We start from the raw sequence: 25,182 nt of genomic DNA, 5'->3' as shown, positions 1-25,182 counted from the left end.
ATAACACAAAATGCAATGCATTGCAAAAAAAATCGATACAGCTTTTTCACCCAATGCATTTCTAAGGCACAGATCGAGTTGATAAAAATAATGCATTATGTCCTTATAAAGCACACTTATGCTCATTTCCCCTGGAGCATCATGACTGTCAGTACAACATTGTAGTTTCTCTTTGTTCTTTTCGATGGGCTTTGTGTGTGTGACTACATCATCCATTCCCTCACCTGAATAGCCACAGGTGACTTGCGGAAAAACAGAGCAGGCACAAGCTGCAAATTGTTTGTTCCATGCAAATTTGTCATGTAGGAAAGAGGTTGGTGGATCACGTCAGTCGAATGAAGTTCAAGGTATAAAAGTGATTGTGAAGCACACTATAGCAATATTACTACCTTGCCTTGGAGTTTAAGAGTGACACTGAGAGACTGAAGAATGAATATCTCTGCTCTGTGGGTGAGTAAATATAGAAATACTATACGCAAAATATGACAAAGAAACTGTTCAGGATATATATATATGTGTGTATTATTTGGTGTATATGAGTGTCCACTAACTTGTGCTTGTGTTTAAAACAGGTGTTTGTTTTTGCTGTCATGTCAGCTCGTGTTTATGCGGATATTCGCTGCTCCGACTGCAATAACCCATGCTCTGCGGATAAAAAGAGCGAAGTTGAAGAGGAGATCAAGGAGATCATGAACACTCCACAATGCAGAAATCCCCACATCTCAAACATTGCAAATCCTAAATGGACGTGCAAGTAAGTATTCATACAATGCATTCAGTTAATTTTATGCTAGTAATATTTTTTGTGTGTGTAATGTTAGATGAGAGGTTGTTGGGTAGGAAAGGAACAGTTCACCCATCATGTACTCACCCTCAAATCGTTCCAAACTTTTATTATTTCTTTCTTCTCTGGAACACAAAAGAAGATACTTTGAACAATTATTCATATGTTTGGATGTTCATTGTGTGGACAAAAATAAATAAATAAAGTAAATAAACTTTCATTGCTTTAGGATGGGACTAACATAATTTTAGCTGCGATAGTGATAAAGAAATATGATCTGTGGTGGTGCTCCAACACTTATGACTCTTTCTTTTCACAGGCAATCAGAATATGATATGGACAGGATACCTAAGACATACTCTTATGCCGAATGTAAAGAGTGTGAAAACGGGGCAAAGGCAAAGCCGCTTTTACAGAATTTCAACATGTTATTCAGACGGGGTTGCGGGAGCCCTAATAATCGCACTTTCGTATTAAAATTAAAACCAGTCACAGTCTCATTAGGCTGTATGTGTGTTAAGAGATGAAGCTTACAAAACAAACACAACTGCTATTGACATATTCAGCTGAATAATGTGAATTTTTGATAATATCTCTGAACTGCAATTTATTTAAAGCAAAATGTTCTAAATGTTTTTCTTAAATGTTTCTCAAAGCCAAACCATTCTCTGAAGGGATTGGGTTTTATAATATACATGTTATACATATCTGAATATATATATATATTTTTTATTTATTTATTTATTATTATTAATTATTTTTGCTGATCTATTCTTCTTATAGAAGTAAATAAAACTTATTCAAATAAACTACCGATTTTCTTTTTTGTGCATGATATATATATATAAACTGTACATTTGTGTAGCTGTTCGTTCAGATCCCACACTGTAAAACTTATAGTTATTTTTCATCTCAATTCTATAGTTTTATTTTCTGTTCAGACTTTCTGTTTAAACTTGATGCATAATATGAGGGATTCCTCTGTGTTCAGGGTAAAGGAAATCCTCTTGGTTTGAATGTATTAATCATTGTGGTAAGGATATCCCACACGAAAGGAATCCCCACTGTGAAACTATTGCCTCCAGGAATAATGACTGTCATGCTTCAGTATCTCACACAGTATCTATTGTTTTGCATATGCAAACTTTAAATAAACAAACAACCTTCACCTCTATTTTGAGTCAGACAGCTAATTAGTACAGTATTGTGAAATAATTTGTTTCAGTTTCATTCGAACAATTTCGAACTTCTGGTTATAAATTCATTCAGGCTACACACACCTTTTCTAACATTATGATATTTGTAAATGGTGGAAAGAAAAGTACTTGTATTTTTTAGTCATATTGTGCAGAAGGATGATCTTTCTGTCCTAACAATATCCAGAAATATAAATAAGTCACTTGCACAAGTAGTCAGTGATTTTAGAAAATATATTTGTGAAAGTGCATGATAACTTAACAATTATGACAATTAACCGACAAATAAACATTTCCATAGACAAGCTAAATAAATGTCACCTGTAAATACATGGATAAACAACAGAGAGACAAGAGAGAGAGAGAGAGAGAGAGAGAGAGAGAGAGAGAGAGAGAGAGAGAGAGAGAGAGCGAGAGAGAGAGCATAGGTGACTGTGCTGTTTTACAGGACATCAGTGAGAGAGAGAAGATATATCTCTACCTCAGCAGATGAAAAATGCTAAAATGATTTCAGCAGCACTACAATACTGCCATATCTCTTATCTACTGCTGGCGTCCTTCCCAGCCTTCCTATCATAATTCATAAATGGAAGATTAGCTAAATCTGCTCAACTCCATGGAAGAGATCAGAGGAAATGCATTTTATGCAGTCTGTTTTCTGTTCTCTTGAGGATTCATTCTCCTTCACCTCTGACCTTTGAAACAAACAACAACAGTAGTACTGTAGGCAACGACACAACTGAAACATCCAAAGGAGATATAACACTCATCACACACTGAACGATCACAACAGCTGAAACCATCCACTGAGCTGAAATATAAATCACGATGAGCAGAATAAACACATACTGAACTGATGCCGTGCAAAAATAAAAACATTAGGCTGAGCAAAATCAGGTCTCTCAGAATATGATCTGTCCAGTGAGAGATGGGTTTACCTCAACTATGCTCAGATTCTAATTAAATTGAGTGTTAATATTGATCTCAAATAATACAAAGAAATCTTGACAAAAAAATAGAGGAAACTGGTACCGTTTCGCCTTTTTGGCAACATTGGAGGCTATAAAAATATCACAGTGTAAATATGGAGTAAATAAACTAAATAGCTTTTATTTCCATTTTCTCTCTTCACAAAATTATTCTTTACAAACATTCCTAGGCACTTTAATTGAACGTGTGTAAAAGTTCACCTCATCCATTAATACCTGCTATCTTGGTTTGTACTGGGGCTTTCGGTCTCAAAAAGTAGCACACACGGAAACAAAGTAACAAAACCTGGAAAAATGTTCAATCTATGTGTGATTTACATAGATATCTCCTGAGTAAATGAGCTGGTTATCTAGCAAAATCCACTTCCTTACATTTCTAATGACACGTGATTGTAAATCGCTTCCTCTAGATGGCGCCATAGCACACGCGCTGCTTCAAAGTGCAAATGTCTCGCTTAGCACAATATCTGAATAAGAAAACATTACTGGAAAACAAAGTCTTATTTCAAAAAATACATCATAGACAATATTACCAGCACATTATCTAGGCCTAAGTAAATACAAGGATGTATTGATTGAGACCACAGTATGTAAAATACATCCGTCTATAAAGGACAAAGCAGCAAACTGGCTGCCGACACACAACACAAAACCTTTTCACAACAGTCTGCACTGAAATATAATCTATAATATCAGGCAGAAATGTGTGATTTGAATTGGGAATGGGATGTTTTGTGAGGAAATGGGACAAAAAGCATCTAAAAATATTACACAGGTTGTGGGTGCAGGAAGAAATTAAAACTTGTTTAAGGTCAACACAATGACTGGCATATCTACACCTAACAAGTTTTTTTTTTTTTTTTATAATTCTCATGATACAGTATATGGTTACTAGTTGTCAATGAAAATTGAGACGGAACACAATCTTTTATGGCAGTTAATAAATAAACAGTGAATTTAGCATAAATATGCTCACCAAGGCTGCATTTAATTGATTAAACATACAATAACAACGATAATATTATGAAATATTGTTACAATTTCAAATAGCTATTCTGAATTTATTTTAAAATGTAATTTTTATATAGTTTATATTGTAATTTATTGATGGTTATTACTCCAGTCTTCAGGGTTCCTTCAGAAATCATTTTAATACGATGATCTGATGAAACATTAATTATTAACATTTATTATTATCAATGTTGAAAACAGTTGTGATGCTTAATATTTTTTTTAAATGTCCTTTTTGTAACTTTTGATCAATTTAATGCATCCTTGCTGAATATACATAAATACACACACACAGCACCAAAAACAAAACAAAAAAAACAACCTTCTGTCATAATTTACTCATTTACATCATCAGGGCTTTCTTTCTTCTGTGGAATTAAAAAAAGGTGGATTTCTTTTTAATTCTATGAAAAGAAAAAAGTGAGAACAACACACAGCACTGAAAATGTGCTTTTCTTGAAACCAGCTCTAATATAGAGCACTCTTCACAGTAAAATGAAGCCCCAAAGACAAAGAACATACTGGGTTTGAATACTAAGGTAGATTTAGTCACTCAATAACGCTTTCAAGAGTACGCTACTAAATTAAATGCATATATGTTATGTAATCTGTGCTAATGATTATATTATTATAATTGCATAAGGTTTAGATAAAATACATGTATAGATAAAAAAAGTGCTTTAGTGTTACAGTGAATGGTAGGTGGTTCTGTATAAAAGGAGAGGTCCACATTAAATAAAAGTTATTTTTGGAAAATAGAAATGGAATGTTAAAAACATGCATTCACACTTGTACATTTCACACAAGTGAAGTAGCAGGAGTTAAACTCTTCCCTTGTCGTCTGAGAGTTAAAAACCTTCTGTTTTCAATAAAAGAAAATCCTTGCTGTTTTCCTTTAGCAGTATTCCCATGGTGGTCACAAAAACAGACACCCACGAAAACAAATGCTGCGGGCCCGATTACTATAAAAAGCATCATTTGGAACATCAGTTCTTCCTGTGTTGATGTGTACACGCTCTGATACCTGAAACCGCAATGATGGGAACGCTGAGTCCCACACTTTCGGCTGTTTTACGCATCTCATCTGCATGTTCACGACTGCTGCACCAGTCTACGGTAGTGAGGCATGACTTTACTCTCCGGAAGGTAAAGTGCCATTTCCAGCGCTACCAAGATGGTGAATTCAAAAGCAATCAGCTCCCGACGGCTAATCCGGAACCTCTCCTCAAATTTCTGAGGGCAGAGAAAAAAAAACAGATAGATGTACAATAAACACTGACAACTTTGACAAGGGCGAGTGGATTTTTCATTGACACATACAGTGTACATAATCTGCATATAAAAGTTTCAAAATATCAGCCAATTTTTGCCCGATACAGCACCCTATAAAGATTTATTTTACTCTATTAAAGGCTTGTACACCACTGTTTAAAAGGGTCAGCAAATTTTTAATTAATACTGTTAATTCTAAATTTATATTTCAAAAAATGTGTTCTTTTGAACTTTCTATTCATCAAAGAATCCCAAAATAATGTATAAAGGTTTCCATAAAAATACTAAGCAGCTGCTTATTAACATTGATAACAGAAGTGATAATATAAAGGTTTCTTGAGCATCAAATCATCATATTAGAATGATTTCTGAAGGATCATGTGACACTGAAGACTGGAGTAATGATGCTGAAAATTCAGCTTTGCATCACAGGAATAAATTACATTTATATTGAAACAGTTGTTTTAAAACTGTAATAATATTTCAATATATTACTGTTTATATTGTATTTCTGATCAAATAAATCCAGCCTTGGTGAGAATGAGAGACTTCTTGTACGGTAGTGTATGTGTGTTGACTGGAAAGTGTGTGGCGAAGCATCACTCACGTCAATCAGTTGTTTGACCTCCTGTTTCTTCAGATCGCTGCTGATCTTGGCAGCGAGTAGGAGGCACGCGGCCGCCACCAGCTTCCTGTTCTGCTTGTTGAGACGTCCCTGTAGGACCAGCTTCTCGAAGTACACAAATGCCATGGCAATGGTGACCGGCTGCAATAAAGACTCCTCTCCAACTGAACGGATTTCCCTCTTCAAACTGATGACGAGAGGGAATGACAGAGATGTTAGGAGAGATAAAGAGAAGAAATTAAATAGACAAAATAATTGCCATTGTATTGAATGTGCAATGAAATTAAAGAGCTATGGCTATGGCCCTGTTTACACCTGGTATTAAGTAGCATTTTCATCATTCGGATCGAAAGTGGACGACGCTAAATACAGGCGAGTGTTTACTACCACTTCCAGAGGTAGTCGAAAACACATTCGACCAGATTGCTTTCGCTCATGTTGTCGAATGCGTTCAAACAGCCACAGAAGACCACCTGCTCTCCACCTACTGACCAAACGCGTAAACATTACAGGATGCGCGATAGCCATACGGGATTTAAACTTGAAAAAAATGTCGACTCAAGACCCAAGTTTGGTTTGTGCTTCAAGAGAACATTTTCGTCTTCAATGTTCTCGCACCATTCCTTGATTTCTAAAACGTTTTCTGTCGTCTCCAGGCAATTGTGTGAGCTTACTTCATTCATTAGATCGAAAGATCTGAAAAATCCCACACAGTTACCTGTCCAAGACAGAAATGGTCGAAAGTGGACTAAAGAGACAGAACACCAGGGGTAAACAGGGCCTAGGTTTTTAGACACACTTAAGTACACTTTTAAATTTTTTTTACTATAAAGTACATTTTAAAACATCGTTTTAATCATTTTTGAAATACTAAAGCACATGTAAAGTACTAATTCCAACTGTATTGTGTAATTCAATATTGCAACTTCATAATTACAAATATATTTAAATAAATGACATTCAGGTTTCAATAGAAATTACATTAAAGTATATTTTAGTTTACCATAAATGCTTGTCAGTACATTCGGCAGTACATATTTCATAAGACAATAAAAGTCATTATGACATTACATATAAAGATGTACTTAAGTCCCCAAAATAGCACTTACTTAAGTCCTACTTAAGTGGGTCAAAAGTACCCAAAGCACTCGGAAGTTCAGCAAATAGCATTTAAAATAAATTTTGTCTGTAATACATTTTCATTTAATGGCAAGAACATGCAATTATGTGTCCGAAAACATTACATGCAGTTTGCACTTGAGCATTTTCTTTTAAAGCATGTTATTTCTATAAGTACTCTTTTTACAAGTATGCTACAGTGTACTTCATTTTCACAAAGGTTAAAGAATTTTGGCTTAAACTGGATATTGAAATCGGGTTAACATGTTCGCGCATACAACAATATGACCATATTCCGATTAACATAGGAATATTCCTGTGCATGTAAACAGTTATTGAAATAAGAGTTCAAATTTGTGTGTACCTTCTGATTTTGCTCAGTGTGAGTTTGATGTGGGGGAATTTTTCTTTAAAAGTCTCATTCATGTCCTTCTTCAGATCGGATGGTTTGACGTACTCTATTACTGTCGTCTGTGAGAGAACCACAGTGTGAGAAAGAGAGTGACAGTAAACACTGAGGATTTACATGTTAGTAAGATATTCAGCAATAAAAATAAAAAAAAACATTTAAAAGAATTACAGTATTAGCAGTATTTTCCAGTGGTCAGTAATGTCGTCAGCTGGATAAGTTATGTTTATCCGTGTCTGTTGGTCAGACTGCCCTGCTTTGAGCACAGACCCTTAAATCACACAGATAGCCATTCATCCCTACAAATGTGTCTGATGGGTAAATTAATGTCCAAAAACAAGGAACATGACCAAACTGGGCTGCATTAAATTTCCAAAAACACAAACATCTGTGAAAAGTGTTAGGGTTAGGTTGTAAATGGCTGAGCAGATGTGTTATAAGGGGATGATTCTCAGAAAACCTTTGAAGAACAAGTCCAGGTTATATATAAAAATAAAAAAGAAACAATATTATATATATATATATATATATATATATATATATATATATATATATATATATATATATATATATATATATATATATATATATACATATATACACTGTAATAGAATAATGGATATATATCTCCATCTCACCATGTATGAGGCAAAGATGAGCACTCTTTTGTGTTTTCCACATGGCCACTGGGGATCACTGAGCATATTAGGGTCATACTCAGTGTCTTCTATGCCTGAAAAAACAAACAAACAAACAAACAAACAAAAAAAAAAACCGCTGTCAAATGAGCCAATCAAACCACAGATAACATACAGTACCTGAATGCGACGTGTATACATGTTTTTGAGATGATGGTGCATCTTTCTGCACTGACTGAGCAGAGCTATATTAAAGGCACAGTTCACCCAGAAAAGAAACATCTGTCAGGGTGAGTAAATGATGAAAGAATTTTCATTCTGGGTGGAAGCTACCCCTTTAAAACAACACACATAAACAGCACTTGTACTCAGTACTTACAATCAGCAACAACTTGGCTGACACAAGTGTAGCTAATGTAGGTTTGTGAAATAAGGTATGAGAATACAGAGAGCTGAAATCGCTGTGTTGATGACTCACACACTCACTAAGTATTAGACCGCAGGGATAGCAATATTAGTAATTATCACACACACACACACACACACGCACGCACGCACACACGCACATCTGTGCCTGAAATACTGTGATAATGACTGTGTCTATCAAGTTGATTGAAATGTCCCTACCCACTCTGTGAGTAATATAGCATTAAAACCTTTATTAAGCTCCCATCAGTTACTACACACTTCTTTGTGCAAGTGTGTGTTTGTTTTCTGAATGTGAGTGTGTATGTGTGTCGCATGCTTGTGTGATTTAATGTCACCATTTAGACATGCATGAAAGAGAATTTCACCATGTCCAGTCCAGAATTAGCTTTAAAATGCTTTTAGGCCTTATGACACACACACATACACACAGTACCACACGCACACTTGTACATCTACCTTTGTGAGGACATTCACAGACACAATACAATCTCTAGCTCCTTACTCTAACCATCACAACTAACTGCTAACCTAAACCTCTCAGAAAGTGAGGACCGGTCAGAATGGTCTAAAACTCAAACTGGTCCTCACAAAGATAGTTGTACAAGTAGACAAACACACGCACACACGCACACACACTACATCTAAAGTCTAGCAAAGTCAAAAAAGGTCACAAGCAAAGGAATCCGCCACAGAAAAGAGTTACAGATGTTGTCAAATTTCACTGTGGCTGAGATTTAAGTGGTTACAGAACTGAGCAGAGAAAGGGTGCGTGTAATTTTGTTACATGTGTGAGGACCAAATATTGCAAGAGATAAACATGAATAAACATCAGAAAGTTTGTTGAAAGATATAATAGAACTTAGCGACATTTATCACGTCTCATGTTATTGCTCAACCGCGGAAATAAAACAGCTTAATGTTACGTTTACCTCAGGAAAGCCATTCAAGATGCTTTGATGTATAGAACGTTTAAAAGGACAGCATTTATTTGAAATCTTTTATAACATTGCAAATGCCTTTACTGTAACTTTTGATCAATTTAATGCATCGTTGTTGAATAAAAGTATTAATATCTTGTATATAACCTATTACACAATTAAAAAGTATAAAGGTTTTAAATTGGTCAAGTAATACCAAATAAAGCCAATGATGTGTAGGTAATAGGTAGGGTTAGGGTTAATCTACAGCAATACAGTAGATGACTATGAGAGGTCCTCACAAGTCTAGATGTAGTAGTTTGTGTTTATGAGTGTGTGACATACCCAGGTCCAGACCGACGGTGCTGTTGAGGCGAGAGGGAGGAAAACTGTGAGTGATGCTGTTTCTGGAATAGGGCAGGGGTAGAGCGAGATCCACAGCGGGCTTGTGACGGTCCAGAGCGTTAGTGGGGTACAGGAACTGAGCGTATGACACCGTCTGCAAAACACATAAGATCATAACAAGCTGTCTGTCAGCCTGAAACATCCTGACAGCCCCTGGGTGCGTCAAATGAGGCGATATAAACCTGTCATTTCGGAGCAGGTCCACTGGTACACTGAGAACAATGCTCTGTGACATTCCCTGACTGACTGATTGACAGGTGAGTGATAGAATGACAAGCTCTTACCCTGCCGTACATGCCCAGCTCCACCCCCTCCAGCCCGGGAAGCATCTCCAGGGTGGTGGATATTGCTCCGGATGAGTGCCTCCGCCGCTGACCGTCCAGACGAGGGTCACTGAGACAAAGACAAATGGACAGATCCTTGGTTTATTGATTAAATTGATAATTAAGAACAGGGATTCCCAATTAAAAATATTTAATTGAGATTTTCATTAGATTTTCATAGACACGTTTGCACATTCACTGTTCTCTAATGTGGGATAATTGTCACATGACATGCAGGTAAACAAATAAAATATTATATATTTTTTGAGGAAGTGTTTTATTTTTGAACGTACAATTTTTATTATTTAATTAATTATTAGTTTTTTACCAACTAACCCTAAACCCTGAGAGCTTAAGAGCAAACATTACATAATTTCTAGGCTAGCTAACCATAACTGAGGTGATTTACTTATAGAAGTCTTAAAGGTACAGCAGCAAAAACAGCCTGGGCTGCGTTTCTCAAAAGCATTGGTGGTAACTGGTGGCAATGGTTCTATGATCCACTTAGGCTTATGATGCTTTAGGAAAATGCAACCCTGTTCAATTCTAAGGGTCAGAGAAAGCATGCAATGATCATGTAAAACCAATTTTGACTGAGAGAAAGCCTTTAAAAATATTATAAATAAACTGTAGGGATAAATATATGTCTAACAGCTCTGAGGTCATCCATGTTTTAGTGTACTCCTTGTAGTTGACAAAATGTATTTTATTTGATATGTGAATTCAAACTGGGCCAAAAATATTGATGACTCATCTTGCACTCACAAAACTGTCCAATCAAATGGATCAAATCCAATCTCTATAATGTCCCTCCACCTATTACCATTACCCAACCTCTGACCAGCTTTGACTAACACTACATCTATTAGCTAAATAAAGTCATTCAAGATGAGGTCTTTTTTTTTTTTTAAATCAGTTTTAATGAGTGATTCAATGACTCACTTATAGAGACTTCACATGTTTCATTATAGGATGAATCAGCATTTTAGAACAAATCTCTTTAATGAATGATTCAATGACAAATCATTTTTTTAACAGTCACTTGTCGCCACCTACTGGTTATATCTATAATTGATAAAATCTTTATTTGAAGTTACTTTCAAAAGGTGATTTACTCTATTTTAATCTCTACTGTAGACATCAGTGCTTATATACAAACGATAAACGTTTTTTTCCCAGTACTTCTGTGAATTATTGTAAGACAGAAATAATGAACTCAACAATCACAGGTCTAATTCACCTAATACAGACAAATTCAACCCGATAACCCAATCATTTGCTTTTCCTTCAAGAAGTAACTAAGAGTGTTGTGTACAGCTCTGCTCTTAAATCATTAGCAGAACACACACATATATCCCCTCAATCTAGCATCCCTTATCTACAGTCTCAAACCACCTTGCATAGCATGACTGTGTAATTTTACTTCTCTCTTTCAGAAATGTGATGTATCCACCTTTTTCCTGAGCAAATGATGAGCGCCGCCATAACGGATTCTAACTTCCGTTTGGATGCTGTCCTGTCTCCATAGGAACCCATTATTAAAAGAGCAACAATTAAACAAACTTTTTGAACATTACTAAAGTTAAAATGAGCACAGGGTTAAGCTCAGCTGTTGTTGACTGCCACAACGACAGCAATAAACTGAAGAAATTCCTGGAAAGTATGTGTTTTGAGCACCAATAAATCTGAAAAGAATGTCCGTATACAGCGCCATTTGCCTTGCATTTTATGCCAAAGACTGACAAAAGAAAACGAGCATAGCTTGCAGCACTTAAGTTAAAATGCTCCCCATAAAAGGTAGGGTGAATTCATGGTGATTGGGATGCTTTTTGCCATAAAGATAACAGGGAAAAAGTTTCCCAATCAACCTGAATTCAACCCTATATGTGCGCTCTTATCATCTTTAACTTCAACTGATAGGCAGCTGTATGTAGGATATGAGCGCACATCTGTTTTCAATGTAGCTAACTTCGCGCAGCTTCATGTCATCTACGTACTCATTAAACTTTGACGGGTGAGACACTAACAAAAATTTGACTAGAAACACCGGAGACCGGAAATGTAAAGGATAATTCCACTATGAGTTGGGCTAGACCTCGCGGTCAGGAAAAAGGTGGATAAGAGAAAGTGTTCAATCTTAATTTTTTTTTTTTATTTCAGCATTTTCTGGAACTGTAATGGAGATGGTGGGAAAGGAGAGGGTGTTGTCGTTCGTGTCATACCAGGCCCAGCACAAGGATGTGGGAAAAATTCCTTCCTTCCCCATTTTCCCCGAATCTCATCCTGGATATGAATCCCCAGAGGAGAGCAAAGGAACCCAAATGACTGCACAAATCTCTTTGTGTTTATCTGTCTATTTAAAGATCATGCAAGGACAAGTGTCGTGGAAGTGAAGGCTAGTAGGAATGAGAAATTCAAATTTTTCCCAATGAACAATTCTGCATCCTTAATAATCAATGATTCTTTTAATTTATTAGTATATTTTAGTATAGAAACTTTAAACCAGTTAACCAAGAGTGAATAACTGCTGCTAACTAAATAAGTAACAAATATACTAAGCAAAAACAATAATATTTTAACCCTTGGGCAGGGTTTAATCGGACCAAATGATTAGAGAAGTCCTGTATACATAAGCAGAGATAAGTCTGTGGTTTTAGGTCTGAGGTCTAGTTATGAACTTTTGATTAAAGAAGGTAAAAAATAAATCAAAATAAATTAAATATGCACAGATGAATCATTCAAATTAGATCAATAACATGAATCTGTCCTAAAAAAAAAGAAAAAAAGAATAACAGTGCTCTGAGCTGTCCTCAAATCCGGATTTTTGCATTTGTATGTCAACAATATCAACGCCGAAATGTTTTGTGCTTTGAGGCATGAGGTTATTTAACGCTGTCTCTTGTGAGGCTTTGTAGACTCTGCTCTGGCTGTGCCATGTGTTGTGAAGGGTACGTGGCTTTGGAGACGGTTGAAGGGATGGGGTCTTCTGCCTTCAAAGCTAGCTCACTATTGCTAGCCTCTCCGAAATTGCCTACCCTAGTTTTAAATAAGTATTTTTTTTTTATGTGTGAGTGTGTGTTTGAGTACCTGATGTGGAAGCTCTCTCCATACGGCAGCACAGAGAAGGCGGCACACAAAGACCTTCTGGCACAGATAAGGACGATCCTGCAGTGGCGAACACAAACAAGTTAACATTACACACACACACACACACACACACACACACACACACACACACACACACATTGGGTTTTCATGTTTTATGAGGACTTTCCATAGACATAATGATTTTTAAACTGTACAAACTGTATATTTTGTAACTGAACCCTAAACCTACCCATCACAGAAAACTTTCTGCATTTTTACATTTTCAAAAAACATCACTTAGCATGATTTATAAGCCGTTTACCTCATTGGGACCACCACAAGGACAAAGATTTCTGATATTACCATCCTTTTGGGGATATTTTGTCCCCTCAACACACACACAGAGCCAGAACACCTGCATCATCAGCCTTGGTGTACACTTGTCTCTCACTTCTTTCACACAGGAAGTGGGATGGTATCTGTGTTAGCTATGGGTGTGTGACTGCATTTTAACCATAGAATTGTGACAGAGTTGTAAAATGGCAGTTAACATGAAACTGAGGGTCTGCCGCAGCAGCCAAGAGGATTGTTTTCGTCAATAGTCACATGACAGTGGAGAAATGACACCAGAAATGATAGCGAGTACGAGTTGGCCATTAATTGAATCATTTTCTAGAGATATCAAGGACAGATTTCCACTTATATCTCAACAGGAATCTTTGGAATTAATAGATTTCAACAAGCATAATTTTCATGTACAAATGTCTTCATTTAAAAAATAAATAAAAATCTTAAGATTTGAATGGAGGATTATAAACTTAGAACAGGTTTTATTGAAGAATGCCAACTATATTGAACCCAAAAAATAGGATATGACCTCATAAGTTACACATTTTGAACTGACTTTAGATAGTGTAACATTATAATTGGATATTATGTTGACTTTTATTACAGTGCCCCTTTGTTTCTCACAGGGAACAGTTATTAGTCTACCGCATTTGCTGGCCCTTTTTTTTTTACACTCTGCCATGTCGCGTTTATGCGATAGATGAGACCACTGAACACTAAGCTTATCTGGATCTGTGATCATCCAGTGGAAAATATCTTATCGGTTCTATTTTGCCCCAATCCTGTCTGTGACCCTGTGAATGTGAGGAACATGTGTGTGTGAAAACCCAAAGCCTGGGAACACAAGCGGAAAATAAGGGCCGCTGTCTATTTGGGGCAGTTTATAATGAGACTTAGTAAACATAGCTGCTGTTCCTCAAATGGAAAAAGGCCAGATCTCATGGAACCACTTCCTTAAGAGAACAACAAACAATCCTTATGTTGAGCGGCCTGTGCCAAAACTCACCATAATTTTGTAATCTAAAATCAACAATTCTTTAAGAAATATTGCAGTATTTATTACAAATGATTTATCTGAGCACATAATTTTTTTTTTTTTTATTCATGTGCCCTTGCAATCCTTAAAAAAAATTACTTCCCCTCTTCAGTGTTCAAACAGTCAGATATGATAACCTCACGTGATGAATCGTACATAAGCACAGCATAAAGCAAGTGTAACGGATCACCTTCAAACTGAGAAAATAATGATGACGGGAGGCAGATTGTTTGTTTTGAAGCACACAGAGAGGAAAACATTACATAGTTTGGAAAAGACAGACAGACCGACAGGCACAAACACACACCCACCCCCATACCCACACACACCCACACACACCCACACACACCCACACACACACCCCTCACACTGAGAGAAGAGAATAAACAATACCTGCTGCCCCTGGTGTCGTACTGCCTCATGTTCTTAATAAAGTGGATTTTCTTCACGGGACGTGGACGAGGAGAGCCAGAAAGGTTCCGACTCCTGAGGGACAAAACATGAAACACATTTGGACATATTTAAGAAAAGCATTTAGTCTATCATATTAGGCTTCACCTCTTCATTGTCATGTAAACCACTGATTTCAGACAACACACAACTTTTATAATACATGCTGCTGTGACTACGTAGTACGTACTATGCAAAACAGCCCAAATGCCCACAAGTATTTAACCCAAACCTAACGACTTCACTTTAACGGAAAGAACCCAACACAGATTTCCAGCTTGCAATAGTTCTGACCTATTAAGCATTTGATTCAATTTGTTCCCTGGTTTCTTCACGTTAAGCCAAGCACTGTTAATGGGATGTGCTGTTTAAATGTAGCTGAAGTGTGTAACTAAACTGACTGGCTGTTTCCTGTCATTATTGTGGCTAATGAAACTGGCCATGACTTGCTTCACATTGTACCTTTATTATAGCTCATAGCTCAATCAACTTGTAACTACATTCACATTTTACTTACATTCTGAGACAATTTCCTTTGGGATAATGTGCATTGATTAATCAGTCAAAATGAATCCTGGAACCTTTAATAAATGTATCATTTTATATTAAATGGTTTAAGATTAACTTTTCTGGTCTTTTGCTGTTATTGTATAGGATAATAAAGATCTGACAGAATGCAATGTGTGAGAGAGGGGACGAGATCTGAAAGTACCACAAGCCAAGACTAAAAGCCCAAGACGCACGAAGCACACAATGTGTCGGAGAGCTGCCCATGAGGCAATCAGCTCCAACAATATGGCCAATTTTCATTTCATATCGACTTAAAAATCCTATAGAAAATAATTTCTGTGATTTCTTCTTCTTTTTTTTACCATATTTATATAGTGGAGACAGTATGGCAAAAGATTATTCGGGTGAACGGGGTCAAGATGTGTCAGGTTCAAACCTAAATTACCCACATCAGAACCATGGCTCATCATGTCAGGAGCATGTGCGCAAACTGCTATGCCACAGCTCTGACTCCTCACTTTGAATTTTTTTAGTGATTTTACTATTTATTTTTCAATCTACTCAAACGTTACATGCATAGGAATGTACAGTACAAGAGTGCCAAGAGCTCTGCAATTCTTTGGATTATGGAGCATTAAAGGAGATCAAGTTTTAAAGACCAAATAGCAAGTGCCAGATTGCTGGTCAAATCTCACTTGATAGATTTACTAAGTTTTTAGAATGAAACTTCAACTTGTCTGACTTAAGGAAGCCCAAACATGATGTCTAACAAATATTAAATTAATTTATCCGAAAAATCCTCAAAAAAAGCCTGCCGAAAAATCAGCCTGTAGGATTATGTTTCTTACCATAACTACAGTTACATAACTTTCAGTCTATGTCTCATCTGTGCGTGTTCTAAACCCCTCTTTACCTACATCAGCATCACAGATTCCTGCCACATGCTTTGGGCACAAAACCAGGCCACATCTTTGTTCTGTTTGGTTTGAAAAGTATTACACAACCCTAGTGTGTGAACAAACACAAACAGCTCCCCCTTCACGCACTCTCCATCTGCTCCGCCATTTGTGTGGTGATACACCCTCCCTCAGAATCCAAATGACTGTTATCATAACCCGCGGAACCGCACCTGTGTGCAGGCGAGTGAGCAGAAGAGAGCAAAGAAAAACTGAAGACTGTGACCGAACACAAATGACTTACAACCCTTTTCTTTATCTCCAGAATGAAAAAGGTGATGAACTCTGAAGCGGCTGCCAGCTTTGCGTAAACCTCATTCTCTCTCGGCCCATCTGTCACTCACTTGATTCCAACTTGTAATTTTTTGTGTCTCTCTCTCTCTCTTTATTTCCTAGTAAATCCTCTATCCATTTGCATCCAACTTAAACCCAGAAAATGGGATGGAGAGGAAACTAAGACATAAGCTTGATGAGGCGGGACACTAAAGGTCATATCGAATCACAGACACCATCAGAGTGGGCAGCGTGCCCAGTGAAAGATGGATATGTTTGGATGAACCATCCACAAGAGCTTTCACTGGAACAAAAAAAATAATTATTGATTAGTCGGGTCTTTTCATGCCACAAAAAAAAAAAGGAAAAAAAAAGCATTTCTTCGAAAACAAATACATATTTTTAGGCTTTAAACATATTTTTCACATTATGGCTAAAAATTTTAAACAATTTCATTTAAATAAATTAAAAACAAACACAGCACAGTATTGGATATTCATTTAGAGGTGCTAAAATGTTAATTATTAAATGAATAGTGCTTTTAAAAATTATCTTTAGTGAATGTTAGATGATGGCATTAAAAAAATCAAAATGTAAAAAATGGGTTAAATGAGCATGCACAATCAAAGATACAATATTGACCAAAAAAAAAAAAAAAAAAACTGTAGTATAGGCTCATGTGGCACAAATATATCTTACATCCCTACTTGGGTTGTCAAACGCACCGGTACAACTGATACAGTCGGTACAAAAAAAGAAAAAAGAAAAAAAGTTGACGGTATTAGCATTTCTACCGAGTACTGGGTATATTCTGTACCCGATGATATACACTGCTTTCAAACGCTCTCGTTCGTGTTTGTTCGAGCTCTCTCTAAGCGTCAAAGGTTTCTATTTACACTGTGTTTTTACAAGTATTGAGCATTGTAGCCAATCCCAATCATATCTGTTGAGCGCATGAACGCAATGGCCTATCAGAGGTGCTAGTCAGTAAGTTTTAATCATTAAGTTTCAATGCGAGCCGCACGCTTGCGAATCCTTTCACTGTGACCAACAAAGTGTAAACACGATATAAATATTCATTGTACAATTAAGACAGCTTTTTTTATTATAATGGGAGTTTTCACGAGAGTGCAGAATTCAGTGAGTTTGCACTTTAGAAATGTACAGCCTTAGTGATTATAAAGGGAGGCTCTTCTCTTTCTTTCTGTTTATTACCCGTTCACAATCTGAATACAAGTTTAGTTTTTCATGCTGCTGAGAACACTGCAGAGTTTGAGGATTGACAACCGTATTTAAATGCGCAATTGAATCGGAAATGGCGATGATTGACAGTGACAACCAATGGACGAGACAAAAACGGGATACAATTTTTTCAAGTACTTAATTCAACAGTTTTTGCTCTGGTATCAAAATTGGTACAGAGAATCATGACATTTTACTGGTATTGGTACTGACTACTGAAATTTTGGTACTGTGACTGACAACCCTAATCCTTTCATATATTTTACTTTTAAGTCCTGTAATAATTTCCATTTTGCAAAAAAGCACATTCTAACAGACATTAGACACTGCTGCTGTTATTAAAATCCAAATATGATGGTTATTTAAACTTTTCTGCTATTTTCAAACTGTAAAAAGCATGTTTAAACTCTTTTGTGCACACAATGTATAGCATATTGGAAATATTATGACAGCTGTGTGTGTTATGACATTTGAAACATTCCTTAAACTAATTCTTCAAACTCTGAATTTCTTTGTTCAGCCAAAAGATCACTTTTTAAAGTGTTTTCAAATAAAAACTTTTAATAACAATTGTGAAACAAAAATGCACAAGAGAGGATGACTCTCATACACCAGGCTGGCAAAGATAAACAAACAGTTAAGAAAGAATGTACAATCCTATTGGAATAACTCAAGTTTCAACTCAAGAGGTAGAGGGAATGTTAACCCTCTCTCCCTATATGTAGTGTACCACTGCTCCTCTTTCTTTATATACCACATCATGTGTTATATATCTCACAATCCCAGGTCCAGTAGATCCCTGCTCCTCATTCCAGGGGATCAATAACTGTTCCTGGCCAACTGGATGCAGTCAGACTCAGGCCACAGTCACGTCACAAGGCTTTGAATAAATACCCTGGCGTAATCCTGCGAGGACTGGACATGCACAGTATTAAAGCGCTAAGAGAACATATGGCTTGATTCCATGCTTTCAGTGTTCCAATAGCACACATGCCGGGACGAAAGGCTTGGCTAGATTACCAGCACTGGTGCAAAATGTCGAAGCACTATTACAGGCTGAAGAGGAAGTGCCACAGAGAAACGAGTGGGTGAAATGTCAGGCCTCAATCAGTGGGTTCGTGTGTTGGAGGTGCTATATGGGTTACAACACAATTTATGAGTGAGGCCATATTTGAGTTTGGTAGCATTATCTAAAACAACTGTATGTAGAATCATGTTGTTTTGGACAATACATATAAATATACATTGCAGGTCAGAATTATTTGCCCCCTTGGTAAATATTATCAAAGATGGCTGTAAAAAATAAATCTGCATTTTACATTTGTTTTGATATTTTATTTTAAATAAAAATGCAAAAACCTAACATATTATTGAAGTAAAAGAATTGAAAGTGGAGGGTGGGGGATTTGCAGGCTGGAAACCTGTACATTCTTCTATCCTGCTTCCGTTACAAATCTCCGGGGTCCAATCACAAACCACCTGGCGCGCTATTGGTGGGTTTAATCCAATTCAATTCCTTTTAACCTCTCTATGATGCTCAATGGCTTCTTTAGTTTAGCTAACAAATTGCTCGAGTGGGTGTAAATACCACTCACTTTCATGGTTTTTTTGCACAACCTGAAAAAAAATAAAATAATTCACTCGATGCCATGGAGTGGAGTTTTCGCTGCAAAGTACGTCATCCGGATCGTTGGTCTGATTGGTTGAAGGACTATCCAATTGCGTACGGAGTCATTTAAACTATGCCCGTTGATCATGCCTGTTGTGCAGTAGAAAATACAGAGCAGCCCAGACCAATGTTCAATCTTAAAAGACTAAGCTTGGTCTGGTGATAGCCAGACTAACAGCCTTTTTGAGCATAAGAGACTTCTTTGAAGAACATTACAAAATCTTACAGACTATAATGGTTGTGCAACTACGTATGAGTAATATATCCTCTAATTGGATATATGGTGAGTTTTGGCACAGTCCGCTCAACGTAAGGAAGGACAGAATTGGATGCACGTTGTTCTCTTAAGGAAAAAGTTGATTTCCATGAGATCTGACTGGCCTCATCCGAAAAACAAACTCTTACTGACCCCAAACTTTTGAAAAGTAGTGTAAATAATTTGTCAAAAGGGTGCATCATTCATGCAGAGAATAATATTTGTTTTCAATGGTAATGTGTAGAAGAGCTTCCTGTTGCATTATTTATATATAATATAACACATCAGATCTAGTAATACTTAGCATATCTAATATAGCAATGGTAGAGGACAGCCAAATGACACTATTAGCAGCACCCTTCACACTGAAGAGTGTTTTTCTAGAGTACCTCAGCTTCAATTTCTGATTGTGCTAAGGGTGCTACTGACATAAGAGCATGAGCCAAGGTCAGTCAGCAAACACGGATACACTCATTACTAGTCCAGTTATTAACTCACATGTTAGGACTTGCATGAACAAAGAGAAGCAATAGTTTCCACTGTCAGATGATGTTGATTCAAGCTACGGTTTCACTTCATTTTCACTGAAATTCAAATTATTACAATTTTATTTAGTCATTACAGATGACTTCACATAACGGTCATCGCACAGAGATGTCGTTTTTTATTTCTTTCTACTCCTGGCATGTACAGAACAGGAGTGACTGAAGTCATGTGATCCAAAAGTAACCATCAGACTCAACGTGTCAACTAGTAGTACTGGCTGATATGGGGTATAAAATGATAAAAACTTGCAATTGCGAGTTATAAAGTCAAATTGTGAGTTATAAAATTAGAATTGTGTGATCTAAACTTGCAATTGCGAGTTATAAAGTCAGAATTGCGTGACATAAACTTGCAACTGCGAGTCATAAAGTTAGAATTGCGTGATATTAAGTCGCAACTGAGAGTTATAAAGTCAGAATTGCGTGATATAAACTTGCAGTTGCGTGTTACTAAGTTAGATTTGTGAGATATAAACTTGCAATTGTAAGAAAAAAAGTCAGAATTGTGAGACAAAAAGTTGCAATTATCTTTTAAATAGTTTTATTCCGTGGCAGAAACAAGCTTCCATATTCGTGTCTGCTATCCTAATTAGTATTAGCAGAATTGTGCAGTTCCATCTTGTCTGGATATCTTTTGATCAGAAACACCATCAGCCACACATGAAAATATGAAATTCATATTTACATATGAAAAATGAAAATATGCTTGACTGTTCATCAGGTATATACACTCTCTCCAAACTTTCCGCTACTGTGTGCAAAACAATAAGAAGTAAGCATCAACCAGTGAATGATTTTGAAATAAAGAAAGCTGATTGGTCAAAATATAGCCTGTATGTTGAGGGTCAATAGCAAGACATAACCTCCAAAAACATCACCCAAAAATGAAAACTCTGTAATCAGTTACTTTGAAGTTGATCAAAACCCACAAGACTTATGTTCATCTTCGAAACACAAATGAAGATGTTTTTAGTAAAACCTGAGAGATTTCTTTCCATCCATTGCACCAAAACTGTGACGTTTCAAAAGGTTCATCAAGGGATACTGAAAGTAAACCATATGAATCTAGCGCTCTAATCAAAGTCTTCCGTAGAGACTGAATTGCTTTATATGATGAACAGATTTAATTTGGGCTTTTATTTACATATACACTTTGATCAACGCATAAATAGAGCACAACAAATATGGTAAATGGAACGTTTTTTTGAAGCACCACAGTTTTGGTGGAACAGACTTCCAATGGACATTCAGAAATCTCTCAGGTTTCATTAAAAATATCTTTGTTTCGAAGAAGAACAAATGTCTTATGGGTTTGGAATGAGGAGGTTGAGTAACTGATGACAGAATTTTCATTTTTGAATGACTAACCCTAAGGTTGGAGAATGTCTTCATCAAACATGATCTTTTCATCAGAAAAACAATGGGTAGTAGAGCTCAACGTGAGACTGTAAGGTACAACATCTTTGTGAGATAAAACATCCCTCATGCAAATATTTCAGCTAAACATTACATACCAGCTTTGCTTTGAGCAACTACATAAACAGTTTAAAGCCTCAAAGCATTCTGACAATGCATGAGGCTGAGAATTTGGCAAGAGTGGTCAACAAGCTCCTACTTGTTGGACTATTCAGACTATCTTAGTGTTTTTATTGTGAATGCCACATCACTCACTCGCTCACTGCATTTGACTTTTGATGATACAACCATAAGAACTGTTATAAACACTTATTCAAATTCTCTATGCTCCACAAATATAATTCATCCTGAAAGGTGGTTTTTAAGCAAGGAAAGGTCCATTTAAATGCCTGCTGGATGCATTTTACGGAACTATTTTAAGCAACCGTAACATTTGAATCAAGCAAGTTCATGCTATGTAGCCCTGATTTATTCTCCAGTGCGGAGACGGTTCATTCCCTCAGGCCTGCAGAGACCCTTTGAAGGGTTGAGAATATGACAGAATGTCTTAAGCTTTAATCTCTGCAGGTACTGTTTGCACAAAGCAGCGTGCAGCGCTGGAAGAACACCACCACCCTTATATGCAGCACGGACTGAGCTCAAAGCTCCAACTGATAAAGCAAACGACTGCCTTGGCTCTCAGTCTGGTTTGAATCTATATGTCACACCCTTTTTAAAGTAAAAAGGGGAAGAGGGTTGGGGGGAGGTACAGTCAAGGGAATAAAGACCTCCTACTGCTCAATGAAGTATTACTGAGATTAACAGCAAAAACAAACGTCATTCTCTCACTAGTGTTTTCACTTCCTCATGGGGAGAGATAAACCAACCCAGTTCATGCACAAATAAATGGCCATTTTTAGGCAACATTTATTTGGCTGTGAAGTCATCTGGATTCCAGAAAAGGGTTTGTGCAGTCTGTGGTCAATGAGTGTACTAGTGAGAATGAAAACACAGTCTTTTTCACATACTTTTGTGTCTGTCGAACAACATTTAAAAGTCAAGCAGATAAAATCTATACAGGAGGCTTGTCACTTCGGTCTATCAGTAGTTCAGTCTGAAACTTGAAAGTTCAAAAAAAATAAAAAAATTCAAAAGAACTATTGGTAAAAGTGATATTTGGAAAGGAATTTGGAAGAAAACTGGAAAAACGTGTGTTTCAACTACCTACAGAAGTACGTAACTGCAGATGGTTCATTCACTGTAAAGAGGGGTTTATATTTAAAGCACAAACAAATTGAACTCTGATTGGACAGATATACAGTTTATATTACTCACTCAAAATCACATTAAGAAACATTAAATGCTCGTCCAACCATAAATACTAATGCATAATATACTTGCGTTTTGTATATATTTGCTGTAAACGGTTCTTTAGAATTTATAGTAAATAATTACAAAATATGAAGTGAATGATGAGGTCGACAACATTAAGTCATCTCTCATAAACATTATCATTAGCCTGAATGGTGCCTCTCCCACTAAATGTGTAGGTTGGGTCAAATTTGTTACAAAACATGCTTATTAAAACTGGTCACAGTAATGACTAACACCTTACATCATGTGTCCATGCTATGTTGTAATATTTAACTAAAAAAGCAATAAATGCAAATTATAATGCTCCAAAAAATATTTACACAATTTTATATTGTTCAACAGCACTACTCAGTACTTATGTAATAAGTAAAAAAAGAACACTGATGTAAAGTGTGACTTTGACCACGGATTGTTTTAAAATGTCTTTGTATCATAAGAACCAGTGTCACAAAGTAAGCAGTTAATGAAATGGATGTGTTTTGCAGTGTTGCATAAAAGCCATATTATAATAGCCTATGCCTTCTCTGACCCGCCTAATGTAAATGTAGCATTAGAGCCTTTTCATATATTTTATAATTAGGAATTTATACTAGTATTGGATCTGTTCATTAATCATACACTATTTCTGCAATTATAATTACTGTGAAAATTAATTTATGCTAAATATTTTAAGTAATGCATCTATCGATATTTTTCTAACTTTTAAAATCACTTTTTAAAATATCTGATATGCAGAACCAACTTTGTCCCCTTACTTTTTGACAAAATATTATAGTAAAGTGCTGGACCATAAAACTCAAAACAAAATATCGATTTTAACGGTTTAATACTAATATTTAATATTAATAATTTTAGAGAAAATATAATGGGTCCAGCATTTCTAGAAAATAAATGTAAGCATGAATAACGTTTAGATAAAAAGTCGAATAATAATATCAAAAAACGCAACCTTGACAGTTTAAATGCCTTTTGATGCCCAAATACGCTGTCTAGGTAACTTAACTAAAACCTTTAAAAAAGTGTTACTTATAAAATAATTAAACATTAACTGAAATAAAATGTAGGCAGCTCGCTAGATTTTGAGACACAACCCAAGTGGACTGTCTCTCTCAGAAGTTCATGTAAACTATCAGAGTGCATTAAACCGCGCTATCTCGAGCGCATAGCCTCTAAAGTGAAAGCTTTCTTCAGAAACCTGAGCTGAACCCACCGCGGTCGAGAGTCCAGCGAGGAGCCGCAGCTCTGCACGGACAGCAGCGTCGGAGACTTCCGCGCCCCGAGAGGAGTGGGCTGCAGACTGCACGGGGACAGAAGGTTATTCTGCGAGGAGAACGAGCCTCTCTCCCTCTCCAGGAACACCTCGGTGCTCCCGACGTTACTGAACTCAGAATCCGACGGCAGAACCAGGATGGGCGGGACACCGAGCAGCCCGAGTCTGGGCACAGCGAGGCTGGAGAAGGTCCCATCGCCACTTGCAGCAGCAGCAGCGGGCAGTTCGTTCACAGTCGCGCCGATGTCAGAGCACTGAAACTCGGCATGCTGGGGTCCCGCTGCACTCGCATTGCTCCGCACAGGCCGTCCGTCCAGGGATATATTAGTGAGAAATAAAAGCGCGGCTTGTCTCCTCCGCGAGTCTTTACTTTTCCGCAGATGCTCTCTGTGCAGTTTGCCAGTGCATGGGGCCAGTGAACTCTGCGGACTGCACGCAGCAGCCGCCATTCTCGAGTGGAATAAACCGTCCGCTGCTGATGCTCAATTCTGTTTCTACCCCGCCGCGACTCATCCGGACACGCCTACTCTTATCTGATTGGCTTGGAGTACAGGATTTTAGTAAATAGATCGAGCATGCGTGAATTTGATTGGCTGATGAGTCCTAAAGCGTCTGAAATAAAGCATCAGGCGCGCTCTGTGAGGAAGGGGAGAG

General features: G+C 36.9%; 1 protein-coding gene across 1 annotated transcript; it reads right to left on the bottom strand.

The window, feature by feature from the left end:
- Window positions 1-4,210: 4,210 nt before the first annotated feature.
- On the bottom strand, window positions 4,211-25,095 carry cables2b (Cdk5 and Abl enzyme substrate 2b). The gene is made up of 9 exons (XM_084427205.1): window positions 24,469-25,095; window positions 14,982-15,074; window positions 13,205-13,282; window positions 10,079-10,187; window positions 9,735-9,888; window positions 8,044-8,138; window positions 7,361-7,467; window positions 5,860-6,064; window positions 4,211-5,213 (listed from the first exon to the last, which is right to left on the bottom strand). Exons 1-9 carry the CDS (start codon window positions 24,975-24,977, stop codon window positions 5,073-5,075), a joined length of 1,491 nt encoding a protein of 496 aa, XP_084283331.1. The 5' UTR covers window positions 24,978-25,095; the 3' UTR covers window positions 4,211-5,072.
- Between the last annotated feature and the right edge of the window lie 87 nt (window positions 25,096-25,182).

The sequence above is a fragment of the Rutilus rutilus genome (assembly GCF_951802725.1).
Source record: "Rutilus rutilus genome assembly, chromosome: 13".
Classification (NCBI taxonomy): domain Eukaryota; kingdom Metazoa; phylum Chordata; class Actinopteri; order Cypriniformes; family Leuciscidae; genus Rutilus; species Rutilus rutilus.
This window is presented reverse-complemented; position numbering and strand designations above follow the sequence as displayed.